The sequence below is a fragment of the Lacerta agilis genome, chromosome 2, assembly GCF_009819535.1.
Source record: "Lacerta agilis isolate rLacAgi1 chromosome 2, rLacAgi1.pri, whole genome shotgun sequence".
Taxonomy (NCBI): domain Eukaryota; kingdom Metazoa; phylum Chordata; class Lepidosauria; order Squamata; family Lacertidae; genus Lacerta; species Lacerta agilis.
The window spans coordinates 103,380,403-103,397,968 of record NC_046313.1 but is presented as its reverse complement, the minus strand read 5'-3'; the positions used below and the strand labels follow the sequence as shown (position 1 = coordinate 103,397,968).

General features: G+C 43.4%; 1 protein-coding gene across 1 annotated transcript; it reads right to left on the bottom strand.

Moving 5' to 3' along the window:
* Positions 1 to 782: 782 nt before the first annotated feature.
* LOC117042347 (olfactory receptor 10A4-like) lies at positions 783 to 1,372 on the bottom strand. The gene is given in 5 exon segments (XM_033141898.1): positions 783 to 1,051; positions 1,054 to 1,080; positions 1,083 to 1,196; positions 1,199 to 1,312; positions 1,315 to 1,372. Coding segments are annotated over 5 exon segments (582 nt in total).
* Positions 1,373 to 17,566: the final 16,194 nt, after the last annotated feature.

The window sequence follows — 17,566 nt, the reverse complement described above, 5'->3', positions numbered from 1 at the left end:
TGTAGGTAGTCTTGGTGGCGAGACCGCGAGTTTGCGGTCTCGGGTGGCGGTTGCAGGCCTTGGGGCGGAATCCTTTAGGTCATTACAGGATTGGGGGGGCATGGGGCGGTGACCCCCGCCCCCATTATGGTGGCGATAACAGGGTTCCCGTTAAGGGGTCTCAGGGGGAGGCATTGACCATACGCCCAGGGTCTCACTGCCCTCCCCTTCCAGCGGCAGCGAACATAGGGGGTGGGCTATCTGCTTGAACATATGTTCTCCAGACTAGCCCACTTCCCAATCATGCTGGATAACCCTGAAGTTACCCAGAACCCCTGCTGGGGTGCTGGGAAAGATAAACGCCCAATGCCTGAGCCAAGGTCTTCCTACATCTGAATATTAATAAAGTTGTGGCCAATTTATCCCATAGAACGTTGTCATGAGTCGTATTTCCCTCAGGGGCTGCCCCGGGGTACGGGGGACTTTGCCTGACCGCGCAATACAGAAAATATCTGGACTACTGCCATTATAACTTGAAAGGGTAATGATAACACTACAACTTTCATTCTAGATAACTGGGGTGTGGGGTTGCACCAGAAACAATCCTCATGGGAATATATACCCATGAATGCTAATAAAGTTTTAGTCCCTGTATTTACAGCAGGTCATCTACAATTATGATTGCTGTGTTTCTAATTGTGTTTACAGATAGAAAACATAGGTACATAGCTAATTATTGTTGTTGTTTTGCAATTTCCGAAACTCCAAATATCAACATGATCCGAAGAGCTCTTCCAACATTTTTATGGAAGTACCTTCAGTTTCCTGAACAGTTTCCCTAACGCTGCTAGCACATCACGGTTTCTCAGGCTGTATATAAAAGGATTCACAGTGGAGGTGACAATTGTGCACAATGCAGCAAAAATCTGGTTCATCTCTGCTGAGTAGGAGGAGGCTGACCTTAGGTGCCGCAAGATGGCCGACCCATAGAAGATGGCTACCACACACAAGTGTGACGAACAGGTGCCCAGTGCTTTGTGGCTTCTCTCCGCTAAACGCTTAGCCCTCAGATCTGCAGAAGGATGGATACGTAGGAGCCACAATGATGGAGAAGGGGAACAGAAGCAACAAATGGCTACCAATTAATAATGACACTGTTTCAAAGATGGATGTATCTGAACAGGACAACTTTATCAGGCCGTTGAACTCACAAAAAAATGGTTTATCACGTTTGATCCACAGTATGAAAGAGTTAGTAAATAAATTGCTTTCATCAATGCATAGTGGAAAGATGAAATCCACACACTGGCTGACATGACTAAGCATAATTTCTTCTCATGAGAGCTGGATATTGCAGAGGGCGGCAAATGGCCACATACCTGTCATATGACATGACAGCCAGCAGGAGGCCCTTGCTCCTCCTATGTTCAGAGTAAGGAAAATCTGGGCCACACACCCCAACAAGAGAAATTGTTTTGGACCCTGTTACAAAATCCATTGCTGTTCTGGGAACAATGACGAGGACTTGGCACATATCCATGAAGGACAACTGGCTGAGGAAAAAATACATTGGAGTCTGAAGACATTGAGTCCACCTGGATCACTACCAGGAGGAGACTATTTCCTAGCAAAGCAACGATGGACATCAATAGGAAGACAGAAAAAAGAAATAGTTGATAGCTTTGTTTGGCTTAGAAAGCCCAGGAGAACAAACTCTGTCCGTGATGTTACCATTTCCGTGTCCCATTTCTCGTTTTGTCTGACTTTCCTGAGATCTGAAAATGCAAGGAGACAATTGGAAGAGAAACAAAGCCACAAAATGCTAGACGTGACTACACATTCTTTTCTTTTCATCGAACAGCTAATTCATTAAGCATTAACAAGTGGGCAGCTTCTCCCCCACACCACACAACACACATAAAGCCCTACTGAATTATTATTTTTAAACATAATTGGATGAAATTTATGTAGGAAATACCTTTACTAATTGCGGTCACCTTTATAGAAAATATATATACTCGAGAAGACCCTTTAAGGTTCATTGATTTCAGAGGGATTGTAGTCAATGTGGTTGTCCCTGTTTGTGCAAGGACTTCCACCTGTGCAAACAGGATTTCTTCCACCTCTCCCCACATTGTGTTCTGTTCTGTTCTGGAATAGATTTGGGAGGGCATGCAGAGGGGAAGTATTGCGCTGGCAAAAGTCCTGGAATAAAAATGGCCACTTTAAGGAGATATTACCCAGTCAGACTTGGTTGAACCAATGCACCAAACTGAGTTACCTTTCAAAATGCAAACTTCTCCACAGTTTGGGCTATTGTTCTTCAGCCAACCCTATGCACACACAAAAATGTGTACATTCGGGGAACCTGACCCATTCGCCACATTATTGGCAGGTGCTCCTTTGCCTTCTCCCCTGGAAAAGACCCTGATGTTGGGAAAGATGGAGGGCACAAGGAGAAGGGGACGACAGAGGATGAGATGGTTGGGACGTGTTCTCGAAGCTACTAACATGAGTTTTGCCAAACTGCGGGAGGCAGTGAAGGATAGGCGTGCCTGGCGTGCTCTGGTCCATGGGGTCACGAAGAGTCGGACACGACTGAACGACTGAACAACAACAACAGCTCCTTTGCCTTGCAACTGGCACCCCCTGCTTGCTTGTCAGAAGCAGCCAATAAGCAAGCAGGCAGTGACAGCTCCTCCTCCTCACCTCTGTTGTAGTTTGGGTGGTCATCCCTTCTGGGTGGCAGAGCAAGAGGAAAGTGAGCAAGCCGTTTGCAGATATGAACAGCAGCCGTCAATAGCCCCTTCTGCTGGAATGAGGGGCCTTGGCCCAGCCCAGCCAACCTTCAACACCAGCTTCGCTTTGACCAAACCATCAGGAGGCTGCTTGCTTGTTCCACATTTCACAGTCAGCTCAGTTTTATCTCCTTGCATGAAGCTCAAAGGAAAAGCTCGTTCACAATTTATATGGATAGATAAAGGAAGAATAACTCTACTTGAATAACTGGAGGTGTGCTATAGTTACACAAAAGTCTAAGCTGGAATTGAAAGATGCACAGCTGGTGAAAATTCAAAAAGATGGGAAATGAATAGAAATCAGGGGAAAGAATGTTATTGTGAGCAGCAAAGGAAGGAGAGAAAAGAAACACCTGGAAGGGGGGTGGGAAGCCAACATTTGATTTTGTTTTCAATTCGAATTAATTTGCTGTTAATTTGTTTTTTATAAAAATCAATAAAATTAATTGGCAAAATTTTAAAAAGGGAAAGCTCATTCATACATTCTTCTTTTGAAGAAGATGTGAAGTTAGGCTTGCTATCCTAACACTTAACTTTAAATTCAATCAAACTTACTTCTGGGTAAACATGTTAGTAACTAGCTGCTATTTTTAGAGAGAGAGAGCGATCAAGACATAAGAACTTATGCAAACAGTAGTCTTATATTCCCTTGGCATCACATACCTTCTTCTCATGCACAAGGTGAATGGCAGAAGGGAAACATTATCTTAATTGCCTAATAAATGTGAACAAAGAGTCACGAAGAGTCGGACACGACTGAACGACTGAACAACAACAACAAATAAATGTGAATGTTCACGAAAGAAAGGTATAAACATGTAAATGCACATTTACCTGGGAGTAGGGATAGCGGAGGAATTTGATTTTGTTTGCATTTTAAACTACCTAATTCAGACTTTCTAAAACAATATGCGAACCAAAGTACACCTATCAGTCAAAATTCACATGTCTTTGAATTTTGCAGAGCACGCCACCCCCACCTGAATCATATCTAAAATGGCATATTTTAAAGGAAATTGCCTTGAAATGCATATTGGTTTAAATAGTATAGAACAGGAGTGGCCAACTCCCAAGAGACTGCAATCTACTCACAGAGCTAAAACTGGCAGTGATCTACTCCCTTTTTGGGGGGTTCAGATCAGAGTTGTCAAGCTTTTTTAGAAGGAAGGAGGCCTGGGGGGAGTCAGTGATCTACCACAGACGTCCAGTGATCTACCGGTAGATCACGATCATATCTGTTGGGACGTGCCTGGAATAGAAAAAGCATTATATTGGGAAAATTGTTTGCATAAATGTGGCATATTAGTAAGAACCAGTGCTTTTTTCTGGGGGTACGCAGGGGTACGCATACCCCCTAAACATTTTGTGAATCTAAGTTTGGCCCCATTGAGGGGCAGTATTTCAATACGAGTAGGAAAATGAGAGTATCCCTAAACCTTTTTTGGGGGGGGAGGGGAAGCACTGGTCAAAACCATGCAAAAATCTGTCTGGATAAATTCATGTTAAAATGCTGATGAATTTTCAGGAGGCGGTATTGTAACAAATAGCTACATAAATGTGGAGAGCTGAATTTAAAACTGGGAAAATGAAAACTTTGAGATCCGAAATTTGCTTTTTCCTACCTGGGAGTAAGCTCCATTGAACTTTGTGGGTCTACCTCTGAGTAAATATGCCTAGGACTTCACTGTCAACACTGCCCAACTCATTCTTGCTTCCAGGTTCTCAAAACACTGATGCATGAATGAGAGGATTTACATCAAGTAAATAAGACTCTGACATACATTGGAATCTCCCAATAATTGTCAACGATTTGAAATAATACTGAATGTTGCATTTGTAACATCACAAAAAATTATTATCCCAATAATGTTGACAAAATCAATGCAAGATGAAAATTCCAAGGAAGTTTTAGGGAGGAAACCCATTTAGAGGAAACAGAAGGGGGGGGGATGAACAAATTCCTATGCCCCACAAATACCCAGAGATGCATTTTAAATAAAAGCACACATTCTACTCATGTAAAAACACCAGGCAGGCCCCACAAATAACCCAGAGATGCATTTTAAATAAAAGGACACATTCTACTCATGTAAAAACAGGCTGATTCCCAGACCATCCGCAGGTCGCACTGAGAAGGTGATTGGGCCGGATCCGGACCCCGGGCCTTAGTTTGCCTACCCATGGTCTAAGTGATCTTTTTTTTGCTGCTTTGTTCTGGAGTGTTGGATTTACCCGTATCACTGTGAATCCTGAGTATTGCACTGAGATGACCCAGTAATCACCACAGCTCCTCAAAAAGTGGTCCCTTATCTTTGCATCAATGTAACTCAAAATGATCTACAGCTCTGCTCTGGTAAGATGGTTGAACTCTTTTATTCATTGCTTTGCTGTGAGGGGCAGTTTATGCTGGTTTATAAGTGAAACTCTGCTTGCAGCACCCAAGGGAAGACTGTCCCAAGACTTTAATTAATATGGATTACAGCACAAGCAAAATGTACTTGAATAATTATTCATTGGCAGGTGCCTTGCAACTTAGTGTTTCTCTGCTTTTGAATATGGATATCACTTGGTGCGGGTGGCACTGTGGTCTAAACCACTGAGCCTCTTGGGCTTGCCGATCAGAAGGTCAGTGGTTCAAATCCTTGCAACAATGGTGAGCTCCAGTTGCTCTGTCCCAGCTCCTGCCAACCTAGCAGTTCGAAAGCATGTCAGTGCAAGTAGATAAATAGGTACCGTTGCAGCGGGAAGGTAAACGGCGTTTCCGTGCATTCTGGCTTCCGTCACTGTGTCCCGTTGTGCCAGAAGTGGTTTAGGTCATGTTGACCACATGACCCGGAAAGCTGTGTACAAATCCTGGCTCCCTCGGCCTGAAAGTGAGATAAGCACTCAACCCCATTGTCGCCTTTGACTGGACTTAACCGTCCAGGGGTCCTTTACCTTTTACCTAAAGGAAGAAGAAGAAGAGTTTGGATTTGATATCCCACTTATCACTACCCGAAGGAGTCTCAAAGCGGCTAACATTCTCCTTTCCCTTCCTCCCCCACAACAAACACTCTGTGAGGTGAGTGGGGCTGAGAGACTTCAGAGAAGTGTGACTAGCCCAAGGTCACCCAGCAGCTGCATGTGGAGGAGCGGAGACGCGAACCCGGTTCCCCAGATTACGAGTCTACCACTCTTACCACTACACCACACTGGCCTCTCAGGACACAGGACGCAGGCCTAAGAGGCAAAATTGTGTAAATGTGTAGAATACTTCCAGGCATGTTACAATGTTGGAGGCTGAGCTTTCACTGGAACTGATGGTAGGAAAACAATCCAAAGTCTATTTCCTACTAAATTCCAATGGAGGCCCCACTGTTTTTGGGATTTCCATCGCAAAATTCAGCTTTCGTCAATAACAACTTGTATTGATTCTATCACTTTTGCATCCAGGGCAGTGCTATTACTAAGAGAAACATTTCTAAGGTCTTAATTACAAATATCTCTCTCTAGGCAGAAATGGATAATAATACTCAGGATACTTTATGTCCAATTAGTAAGACTTACACACCTGTGAAAGAACATGGCCCAAACTCAAGTCAGTAAACTGAAATCTAATTGCATCACTTGTTGAGTTTGTTCCGACTTTAATTCTCTGGGGTGTGAACTTAAGTAATTCTCCAAGGCTGTAAGTTGAATAAGTAAATAAAAAGTTAACCCTTAATTGCTGAACCTTTCAATAATGATATATCCATAATATGTTTTAGACATAACGTTGTTGTTGTTGTTGTTCAGTCGTTCAGTCGGGTCCGACTCTTGTGACCCCATGGACCAGAGCACGCCAGGCACCCCTATCCTCCACTGCCTCCCACAGTTTGGCCAAACTCATGCCAGTCGCTTCGAGAACACTGTCCAACCATCTCATCCTCTGTCATCCCCTTCTCCTTGTGCCCTCCATCTTTTCCAACATCAGGGTCTTTTCCAGGGAGTCTTCTCTTCTCATGATGTGGCCAAAGTAACTGGATCCTCAACGTAGACATAACGTAGAATTTGTAATTAAGTGTAGAAGTTTTGAATTTACTCCAGTCTTCCCATAATAGCAAATGAGTTTTACAAATGAAAACAGAAAACTGCCATAAAGTAAACCCCAAACAAGGAGCTCTCCTCCTACACTTGCCCCATTTCTATATTATATTATAATTATTATTTGTACCCTGCCCATCTGACTGGGTTGCCCCAGCCACTCTGGGCAGCATTTCTGAACTTCTGTCATTAACATATGCACTTATTTTTCTTTCTCACCCACCTAGAATCACAGAATTGTGGAGTTGGAAAGTACCCCTAGGGTCATTGAGTCCAACTCCTGCAATGCAGAAGTCACAGTTAAGAATTCCTGACAGATGGCTGTGGCGGTTCACTTCACCCTGCACAGGTCCCCCAGACGTTTAAACGGTCCGTTGATACCTGCGCTCACCACTTTGTTAATTAACCGCTACCACCAACCAGTTTGGTCTGGTATTTACTTCACTCAGTTCAGTCAAGGAGAATTTTGGAACAAACTGTTTTTATTGAAGTTTAGTACATAAGTATGTGGTTTCTGAATAAACAGTTCTTTGTGTTCTTGTTAACAACAGTGCCCAAAGATTTCTCCCGCCCTTGTTCCTACTCCTTCCCTTGCCGCCCTCCTTCCAACCTCTCAATATCCACAACAAGCCCCCTAGTCCCCCCTCAAAGACAAAAAACAAAGACCAGGACCAGGACCAGGACCAGGACCAGACCAAGACCCTCTTCCTTCACCGGTAGGGGTTTATATAGCCCACTTAACTCTGCCCCCTTAAGGTTCTTACTGGTTAATCCTTTTAACTCCTTCTATGCCATTCCTAAATTTGGGTGATCGCCACAATGGCCATCCAACCTCTGCTTAAAAACCTCTAATGAAGGAGACTCCACTACCTTCCAATGTAGTCCATTCCACTGTTAAACAGCTCTTACTGTCAGAAAGTTATCCTTTCTCGTAATTCGAATCCATTGGTTTGGTTCCTGCCCTCTGGAGCAGCAGAAAACAAGCTTGCTCCATCTTCCATGTGACAGATATTGGAAGATGGCTATCATATCACCTCTCAGTCTCTCTGCTCCACGCTAAACATACCCAACTCCCTCAACCATTCATCATAAGGCTTAGTTTCCAGACCCTTTGATCATCTTGGTTGGCTTCCTCTGAACATGTTCCAGCTTGTCAAAATCCTTCTCAAATTGTGGTGCCCAGAAAAGGACACGGGACTCCAGGTGGTGGTCTGACCAAGGCAGAATAGAGTGGTTCTATTACTTCCCTTGACCTGGACACCAGACTTCTTCCCCCCCCCCCAGACATATTTATTGAAAAGTACATAATTACCATATATACTTGAGTATAAGCCTAGTTTTTCAGCACATTTTTTTGTGCTGAAAAAGCTGCCCTCGGCTTATACTCGAGTGATGCGGGTGGTGGGGGTGGCGAGAAAGAAGCCCTTTCTCTCCGCTCGTGCCACCACCCGCTCTTCCCCAGTCAACCATTCCTTAAGAAGTGTACAAGAACGGCGGTTCTTTACTCTCCCCAGGCAGCTTGTTCCATTCCTGAACTGCTCACATAAATGCAAACTTGGCAAAGGAAGAAGAGGAAGGAGCAGCCCAAAGGGGTTGCTTTCGGGCTGCTCGTTCCTCCTCCTCCACCACAGCGGCAAAGGTGAACCGGTTTATACTCGAGTCAATAAGGCTTTCCCAGGTTTTGTAGGAAAATTAGGTGGCCTCGGTTTATATTTGGGTCGGCTTATACTCAGGTATATACGGTATAATGTGCACTAAACATGGTGAGATGTAAATAAAAGAGAGAGAAAAAGAGAAACAGAGCCCTTGCAGAAGGGAAAATAAATGGGGGGAGGAGAAAAAAAAAACCCCAAAACTGTATACTTTACAAGGTTGTTACTGTACTTCACCAGATCTTAACCTATTACAGTATTTGTAAGAATGGATTCCAAATATCATTGAATTTGTCCATGGCAAGTCTGCGTTTGTATGCAAGTTGCTCATATGTTGCAAGTTTGTACAAGTCTTCAATCCAATCGAAGAAGGGAGCCGCATTTTTATTTTCCAAATCATCAGTATCAGTCTTTGTGCCGTAGTAAGGGCACGGAGACTCCACTCGTATTGTCCTTTTGAAAGGTTCCATGTGCTGGGCATATAATTATTCAAAATAGAACTGTACAGTACAGTTCTATCGATAGTTTCATTTACTTTCTGCCAAAAATCTTTCAATATAGGACAATGAAAAAACATATGTTTTAGAGAAGCATTATCCCTATTGTATCTTCAACAGTTAGATACCTTAGATAGTCCTTTTTTAAACAAACGTAATAGGGTCCAGTATATTCTAAATATTCTTTTTTGTTGTATGAGTCTCAATTTAAGGTCCAGATATGCCCTTGTTATAGTACTTAAAACAGTTTCCCACTGTGTGGTTGAAATTGAGACCTTTGAGATTCCATTCCTCCCTCAATAACTGTGTATCAAACTGGTTTGCTAGTAACAAAGATTTATATATGTTGGTGGCTGGGTTTTTTGTTGTGGCAAGAATTAAATCAACTGCTTCAATTTCTCTGGGGTCTCTGAGGCTGTAAAAAACTGCTGGTCTGTAGATGGTGGTTAGCAAGTGTTTTATCTGGAGATATTGCCATTGAGCTTTTGTGGATAATCTTCATTTGTCTCTTAAGATGGAATATGTATAAAATTCTTCCACTTCATTTATCAGCTGGTCTAATGTTAATATACCCAAATTAATCCACCTCTTCCATACGACCATTTCTTGTGCATCTGATTATTCCTGCCTAAGTGCATTTGTCCCTGGTGAAATTCATTGTATTAGTTTTGGTCCAGTTCTCTAGCCTGTTAAGGTCATCTTCTGCAGCGTTAGCTACACCTAACCACCAGGTTATATGGAGAGGAATGGACAGAAATATCAAAAGGGGAAATCACAGAAAACTAAAGTAAAACTTTGTTGAAGCATTCATGGGAGGCAAATTTCCGCTTTTCTAACTGAACCTTAATTAAGGTCTAGGGACAAATTTCCTAAAGGTGAAGAGGACTGTCAAATTCTCCTTGGAGGCTTTAGACAGAAGAGTACCTGGGTGACGAAAGATCTGCTCCTGATTTGGATGTAACAAAATGAAAACGCGCCTTTTACTTTCTTCCACGGCAGAGGAGTGAACCAGGGGGGTTCCATGTAAAGATTTCACAGTTAAGGCTGTAGATGTTGCTAGAAAACAGTGCGTTTCAATTTCGGGAGCCTTATTGCTTCTGCAAGGGCACTTTATGCAAGATTGTTGGGTTTGCAATTTAAAGTATTTAAATCTCTGAAAAGAAATCAAGAAAAACCCTTATTTCTCCCAGCCCAGGCTGTGCATATTGGCAATTGTCTTTCTTTTTCAATGTTTTGACAAGAAAAAAGATTCCAGTCTTTCAAAATGTAAACTAAAAAAAAACAAAAACCCTCACTGATCATTCAGAATGATTGGCCACTGTTTTTAAAACGTCTTGCATTTTTACCCCAATAAACAGGTTTAAACACTTTCTGACTGGCATCACAGTGTATCTGAGACCAGTTTAAGCAACTTAGGTATGTGACTTTTATCTATTGTAGAAGTTGTTTATAATTTAGTATTCTGCACTATTGACTGATGATAACCTCATTTATATTTATATTTTAAATTGCAAGTGAATCACAGCAGACAAATGCAATAAAGCATACAAGCAAATGCATACATTTGCTGAATTTATAGCTGTCATGGTTGATCTTGTTCACAGTCATGTCCTTCTTGCTTGATACTTTAAATGTAGGTGAGATGTTGTTGTTGTTGTTGTTGTTGTTGTTGTTGTTGTTGTTGTTGTTGTTGTTCAGTCGTTCAGTCGTGTCCAACTCTTCGTGACCCCATGGACCAGAGCACGCCAGGCACGCCTATCCTTCACTGCCTCTCGCAGTTTGGCCAAACTCATGGTAGTAGCTTCGAGAACACTGTCCAACCATCTCATCCTCTGTCGTCCCCTTCTACTTGTGCCCTCCAACTTTCCCAACATCAGGGTCTTTTCTAGGGAGTCTTCTCTTCTCATGAGGTGGCCAAAGTATTGGAGCCTCAGCTTCAGGATCTGTCCTTCTAGTGAGCACTCAGGGCCAATTTCCTTGAGAATGGATAGGTTTGATCTTCTTGCAGTCCATGGGACTCTCAAGAGTCTCCTCCAGCACCATAATTCAAAAGCATCAATTCTTCAGCGATCAGCCTTCTTTATGGTCCAGCTCTCACTTCCGTACATTACTACTGGGAAAACCATAGCTTTAACTATACGGACCTTTGTCGGCAAGGTGATGTATTTGCTTTTTAAGATGCTGTCTAGGTTTGTCATTGCTTTTCTCCCTAGAAGCAGGCGTCTTCTAATTCGTGACTGCTGTCACCATCTGCAGTGATCATGGAACCCAAGAAAGTGAAATCTCTCACTGCCTCCATTTCTTCCCCTTCTTTTTGCCAGGAGGTGATGGGACCAGTGGCCATGATCTTAGTTTTTTTGATGTTGAGCTTCAGACCATATGTTGAGCTCTTTCACCCCCATTAAAAGGTTCTTTAATTCCTCCTCACTTTCTGCCATCAAGGTAGTGTCATCAGCATATCTGAGGTTGTTGATATTTTTTCCGGCAATCTTAATTCCGGTTTGGGATTCATCGAGCCCAGCCTTTTGCATGATGAATTCTGCGTATAAGTTAAATAAGCAGGGAGACAATATACAGCCTTGTCGTACTCCTTTCCCAATTTTGAACCAATCAGTTATTCCGTATCCAGTTCTAACTGTAGCTTCTTGTCCCACATAGAGATTTCTCAGGAGACGGATGAGGTGATCAGGCACTCCCATTTCTTTAAGAACTTGCCATAGTTTGCTGTGGTCAACACAGTCAAATGCTTTTGCATAGTCAATGAAGCAGAAGTAGATGTTTTTCTGGAACTCTCTAGCTTTCTCCATAATCCAGCGCATGTTTGCAATTTGGTCTCTGGTTCCTCTGCCCCTTCGAAATCCAGCTTGCACTTCTGGGAGTAGGTGAGATGACTACCGGTATATTCCTTCAAACTGGTTGATATGGAGGATCTCAAATTTCAATGCAGCACCAATTACATTTATATATTGCAGTGGTGTCTTTTATTTCATGTAACATTAGTTTTTCCCATTTCTAAGGTCCTGGTCCTATAAATATACAGATTGTCAGCAAGAAAGCACATGAGTCAATAGCATGATTGCTTTATAAAGACCCCACAGTTTGCTCTGCTGTTGGCAGCTAATAGCTGATTATTCTAGCTAATTGCAAAATAACCCCGTGCTGTTTGTTTCCGTTTCATAAAGGACAGCAGATATTTCTCCTCCACTGCTTAAGCAAGCTAGAAACAGCATGAGCCTCAAACCAAAGAACTGCCTTTAGCAGGGAAGAAAGTGGAGTGTCTGTGCAATAATGATAGTGCAATGATAGTGTTACGAGAACTAGCTGGCTTTGGAGAACAGGAGCCCAGATCAGCTCAGGGAAGGCTGGATCTCCTTCTGAGTGCTGGGTATATGGCAGTCACGCAAACTCCAAGTTCCTCGTTCCTCCCTGCTTCTCCCATCAGGTCAATAAACTCCACAAAGGGCTCCCCTTAGCTCCCATCCCAAACAGAATCAAATACTGATCAGAGTTAAGAGTGCAGAGACATCACCAAAGAGATCTGCTAAACATGCGTCTTATCTGTGCCAAGTCTGCAATCAAGCTTTTAGTGCATATTCCTGCTCCCAACTCCATATTATTCTGCACCCTTCCCAATTATGACAGGGAAGCCAATATCCACCAGTGGATCCCTGTTGCTGACATGATGTGTGAGCTGTTTGCACCATGTTGCATGGGGCATCATTAGTTTTAAAATGCTTTGTTTTGTTTTGTTTTGTTTTGTTTTGTTTTGTTTTGTTTTGTTTTGTTTCGTTTCGCTTCCCCACTGCTAAAATGGTGATGATCTGTAATATGGCACTGCACTGCATGACTTCCACAACTTTGCTCCTTGTATCTTAGATAAAATCCTGGCAAAAGGAAGAGCAATGGGAGAGGAGAACACAACATCATGGATGGAGTTTGTTCTCGTTGGGCTTCTGCATCAAAAATCACCCAGGGTTTTCATCGGTCTGGTTCTCTTCATGTTTGTCATCGCCCTGATTGGAAACAGCCTCTTGCTTTCCTGATCAGGACAGATTCTGGTCTCCAGACCCCAATGTACTTCTTCCTCAGCCAGTTGTCTGTCATGGACCTCTGCCAAGTTCTCTCCATCGTTCCCAAAATGACCGTGAATTTCGTAACCCAGAGGTACACCATTTCACTCTACGGATGCGTCATCCAGATTTTTGTCACACTGGCTGTGGGGGGATCAGAATGCCTCATCCTGGCTACCATGTCATATGACAGGTACGTGGCTATCTGCAGACCTTTGCAATACCAGGTTCTTATGAGGAGGAAAGTCTGCTACATCTTGTCAGCTTTCGTCTGGTTCTGGCCTTCTGTCCAGGCCATGACAAGTTCCCTGTATGTACTGCCTCTTCCCTACTGCAAGTCAAATGTAATTTACCATAACCTCTGTGAATATCCAGCCCTTATAAAGTTGTCCTGCTCGGACACATTCCAAATATGAAATAGTAACCTTCCTTGGTACCTTCCTGATACTCCTGCTCCCTCTCTCGGTCATCCTCGCTTCCTACATTGCCATCCTCCTGCAAGTCTTGAGGGCACGCTCCTCCGGAAGAGGCCACAAAGCCTTGGGGACATGCCTGTCCCATCTCTGTGTGGTGGGACTCTTCTATGGAGCGGCCATTTTGACATATATGACCCCAGTATCCTCCTATTCAGCACAAAAGGCGATGATCAACTCGATATTATTACCATCGTGCCTGCCATGATGAACCCTTTCATATACAGCCTAAGGAATCGGGATGTCTTGTCAGCACTGAGGAAATATTTGGAAACTCCACATACATAAATAACTTCCTGGGAAGGCAATTGAAGGGGGGGGAATGGCGGAGATGGTATATTATATTTGGAATCCGGTGATAATCCAGGATAAATGCAAACTGAAAGCAAACGGCGGCAGCAGAAAACAAAGTTTGCCTAACCATAACTTAATTTTAGGGTGCCATTCTTCCCCCCTTGCAATTAAAAGGTGGACCAAACAAACAAACAAAACCCAGAACATGTGTGGTAAGAGAAGTTAAAGGACTTCAGCGGGAATCTATGAGACAAGCACTGATTGGGGGGGGGGGAACAGCAAGCCCACTCCAAAACCTTTTGCAGTATTGAAAGTAGGATCATGTATAAGCACCCCAATACCATCATGTGGACAAATAATCATAAATGTCCAGTAAAAGGACCTTTGAAGGGGCTCACCCACACCACCACTTTTCCAGGGTTAATAAGATTGTTACAAATGCCCGGCGCCCGGCCCTCTCTCTGCCAAGCCATGGCAAGAGTGCATGGGATCTCAGGCATCCGCCCAGGGTCTGTGTCCCTTTGGAGAACAGAAGAAACGGGTGGAGGCTGTTGTGCTTTAAGAAATAGGATTTATTCGCCTATTTACACCCTCAGTCTGCATGGAGGGAGTCCATATCTTATTGTTGTTGTTGTTGTTCAGTCGTTCAGTCATGTCCGACTCTTCGTGACCCCCATATCTTATAGCATGGCCCAAAGCGTTGCAGGCAGTCCTTCTGTTATGTATTGAAGTTCTCACCATAAGCCGCTAGGGGTGATGTGTACAGGTGAAACTCGAAAAATTAGAATATCGTGGCAAGGTTCATTTCTTTCAGTAATTCAACTTAAAAGGTGAAACTAATATATGAGACTAGACTCATGACGTGCAAAGCGAGATATATCAAGCCTTTATTTGTTATAATTGTGATGATTATGGCGTACAGCCGATGAGAACCCCAAATTCAAAATTTCAGCTTGGGGGTTTTCATCAGCTGTACGCCATAATCATCACAATTATAACAAGCAAAGGCTTGACATATCTCGCTTTGCATGTCATGAGTCTATCTCGTATATTAAACTCCAGTAGCTAATGAAAAGAACTGCTTACATAAATGGACTTTTCCACGATATTCTAGTTTTTCGAGTTTCACCTGTACATAGTTTCACTCTGCCCACCGTGACTGCAGTTCTCACTCAGGTCCACAACATGCAAATGAAGGGTTGAGAGTCCCGCTCACCGATTGGGTTGCTAGAGAGAGTTGTTACTGTTGCATGTTACTGAGTACTATATAAGCAGGCTGGCTGAGCCCTTCAGTCCAGTTCTGTTCCAGCCTGAGAATAAAGAGAGCTGCTTGGAGAATCACTGTGTCGTCTGCTATGTCCACCCACTACTTAATACCTTCCTTCCCCCTCGCCAAGATGGATCTCAGCCTTTGTTTCTCTTTCTTCTTCCCAAAAGCCCATTGCCTTCTCCCAGAGCAGTTACCCTGGCAACCTTCCAAACTCTCCAGTCTATGGTCACACCTGGTGCAAGAAGTTCCATTGTCTTGTCTGGTGTGGTGTGGCATTCTGTATATAGTGTTAAGGTTTAGTCTTATTATAAGTTATTGTAAGTTTAAGTCTGCTGCAACTGGATTTCTTATGGGCAGTGCCAATCCTGAGTGTATTGGATTTGTGACCATTATGCTCATTTGCCTTCAGTAGCATTAAAGCTCTGCTGGATGAAATATAATTGCCTCTGGTCTATTTTGGGGGGATCCTGCAAGGTGTTTAAGTTTTTACTCTGCTAACTATATGTCAGAGTTCTGCTCTGTGTCAATAAGAGTAGAATTTCAATGACACTCTAATGCCATGCCAACCCTGCTTGCCTCACTGCAGTCAACAAAAGGTTGTGGCTTGTTTCCGCCCACATCTGTGTCCTGTGTGTTATTTGTTCTCTGCCTTGGGGAGGGAGTGACCACAATGCACCCACCATGCAAACACCAATGAGCAACTGTGTTAGAGATTTCAAATTGCCTACATGCAGAAATTCAGCTGTCTATCTTCAAGCAATTGCCAGTTGGCAGAAAGCCCAGATCTGCTCTCTCTCTATACCCTTAGCAACGACCTGTGATTGGTCAATGAGTTCCTAAAGAGTGAGCTCTGTGTGAGAGCTTGTGTGTTAGTGTTAGGTTGGCGCAGGTGTTGATGTGGATAAGGTAGTCAGTGTAGAGAGAGAGACAGAGAGGAAAGATTTTATGTTTTGTTTCTTTTATTTGTAAAGTCTGTACATAGTAACTTATGGATACTTGTTGCTTCAATAAATACTGTATATAGTTATCCATGTGAGTTGCTGAGTTCCTGCGTTGTGCTGTTCAGGAACACAACAGCCAGAAGCTTCCAGAAAAGTCTGCGGTTAACTCTGCTGTGTCCAGGACTACGTTATATCCTGACACTAAATCTTAAGAAACTGCCCATCAGACCATCTACCATGGGCATAGCTAGGATTTATGTTGGGGGGGGGGCCAAGACCAAGCTACCTGCAACACAATTGGTCAGTTAATGGAAGCCACGCCTATCGTTCCATCGGGTTGCCAGCTGCGCCGCTAGAATTGCGCAGCAACCTCATCCAAGTGACCTCAGCGAGCATTTCCATTTCAAATATTCTGATTAATTCTACTTTTAGCTAAGTATTTTTGTTTGTTTATGCCCATGGCAACTACTACAACCTCCATACTTGCCAAAACAAACAGCAAGCGGCACAGGGAAACCTTAGGTTGGGGGGTTGGGAGAAGGAAAACTGTAGCAAAAGCTCATCCAAAGGAAAAAGCATTTCATTGTCATTTGCCCACTAGAGGGCTCTGGGTTTTGCTAGGAGATAAGATGATGCCTTCTCTCCTAACCCCAAGCAGCATGTAGGTTTTCTTCGTTTCATTTTCCGGGTTAAGCAGAGGTGGGGGATGCTTCACTTGTCGTATTCCTGTTGCAATAAGGCCTGCCAGGGGAAAATATTATATTCTACGGCTTGAAATTCTGATGAAACTTAAGGTTGTCTCCTCCTTCAATCATCTCAGGCAGATCAAATCAGTGAGGCGTCGGGGGGATATTGCCAGAAATGACACTGGGTTGTGCAGCAGCTCCTAGGGAAATGAATTGTCATGCAAAAGAGCAGAGGCGAAGGAAGGTCAGGTGGTACCCAGTGCGGAAAATTTCTTGTCACACACCTCCATTGTGGCCAACCGCCAAGAATGATGGGAGTTGTGGCCCAACAACATCCGATGCCCATCATAGCTTGTGAGGACATACAGCTCCAAGGTGCTACTGGACATTTTTTTATATACAGTGGTACCTCGGGTTACAGACGCTTCAGGTTACAGACTCCGCTAACCCAGAAATAGTACCTCCGGTTAAGAACTTTGCTTCAGGATGAGAACAGCAATCGTGCATGGCAGCAGCGGGAGGCCCCATTAGCTAAAGCGGTACCTCAGGTTAAGAACAGTTTCAGGTTAAGAACGGACATTCAGAATGAATTAAGTTCTTAACCTGAGGTACCACTGTATTTTTAATATATTTTAGCTGCTGAGGAAACATTTTTGTTGGAAGCCGCCCAGAGCGGCTGGGGAAATCCAGCCAGATGGATGGGGTACAAATAATAAATATTATTGTTGTTGTTGTTGCCACTGCCCATCTTGCGTGGTGAGGAAATAGCGTTGCACAAAGATGGCCTTTTGCAGTCATCAAGGACCACAGCAGTGGTTCTCCCAAAGGGAAAAAGCAAAGCAAC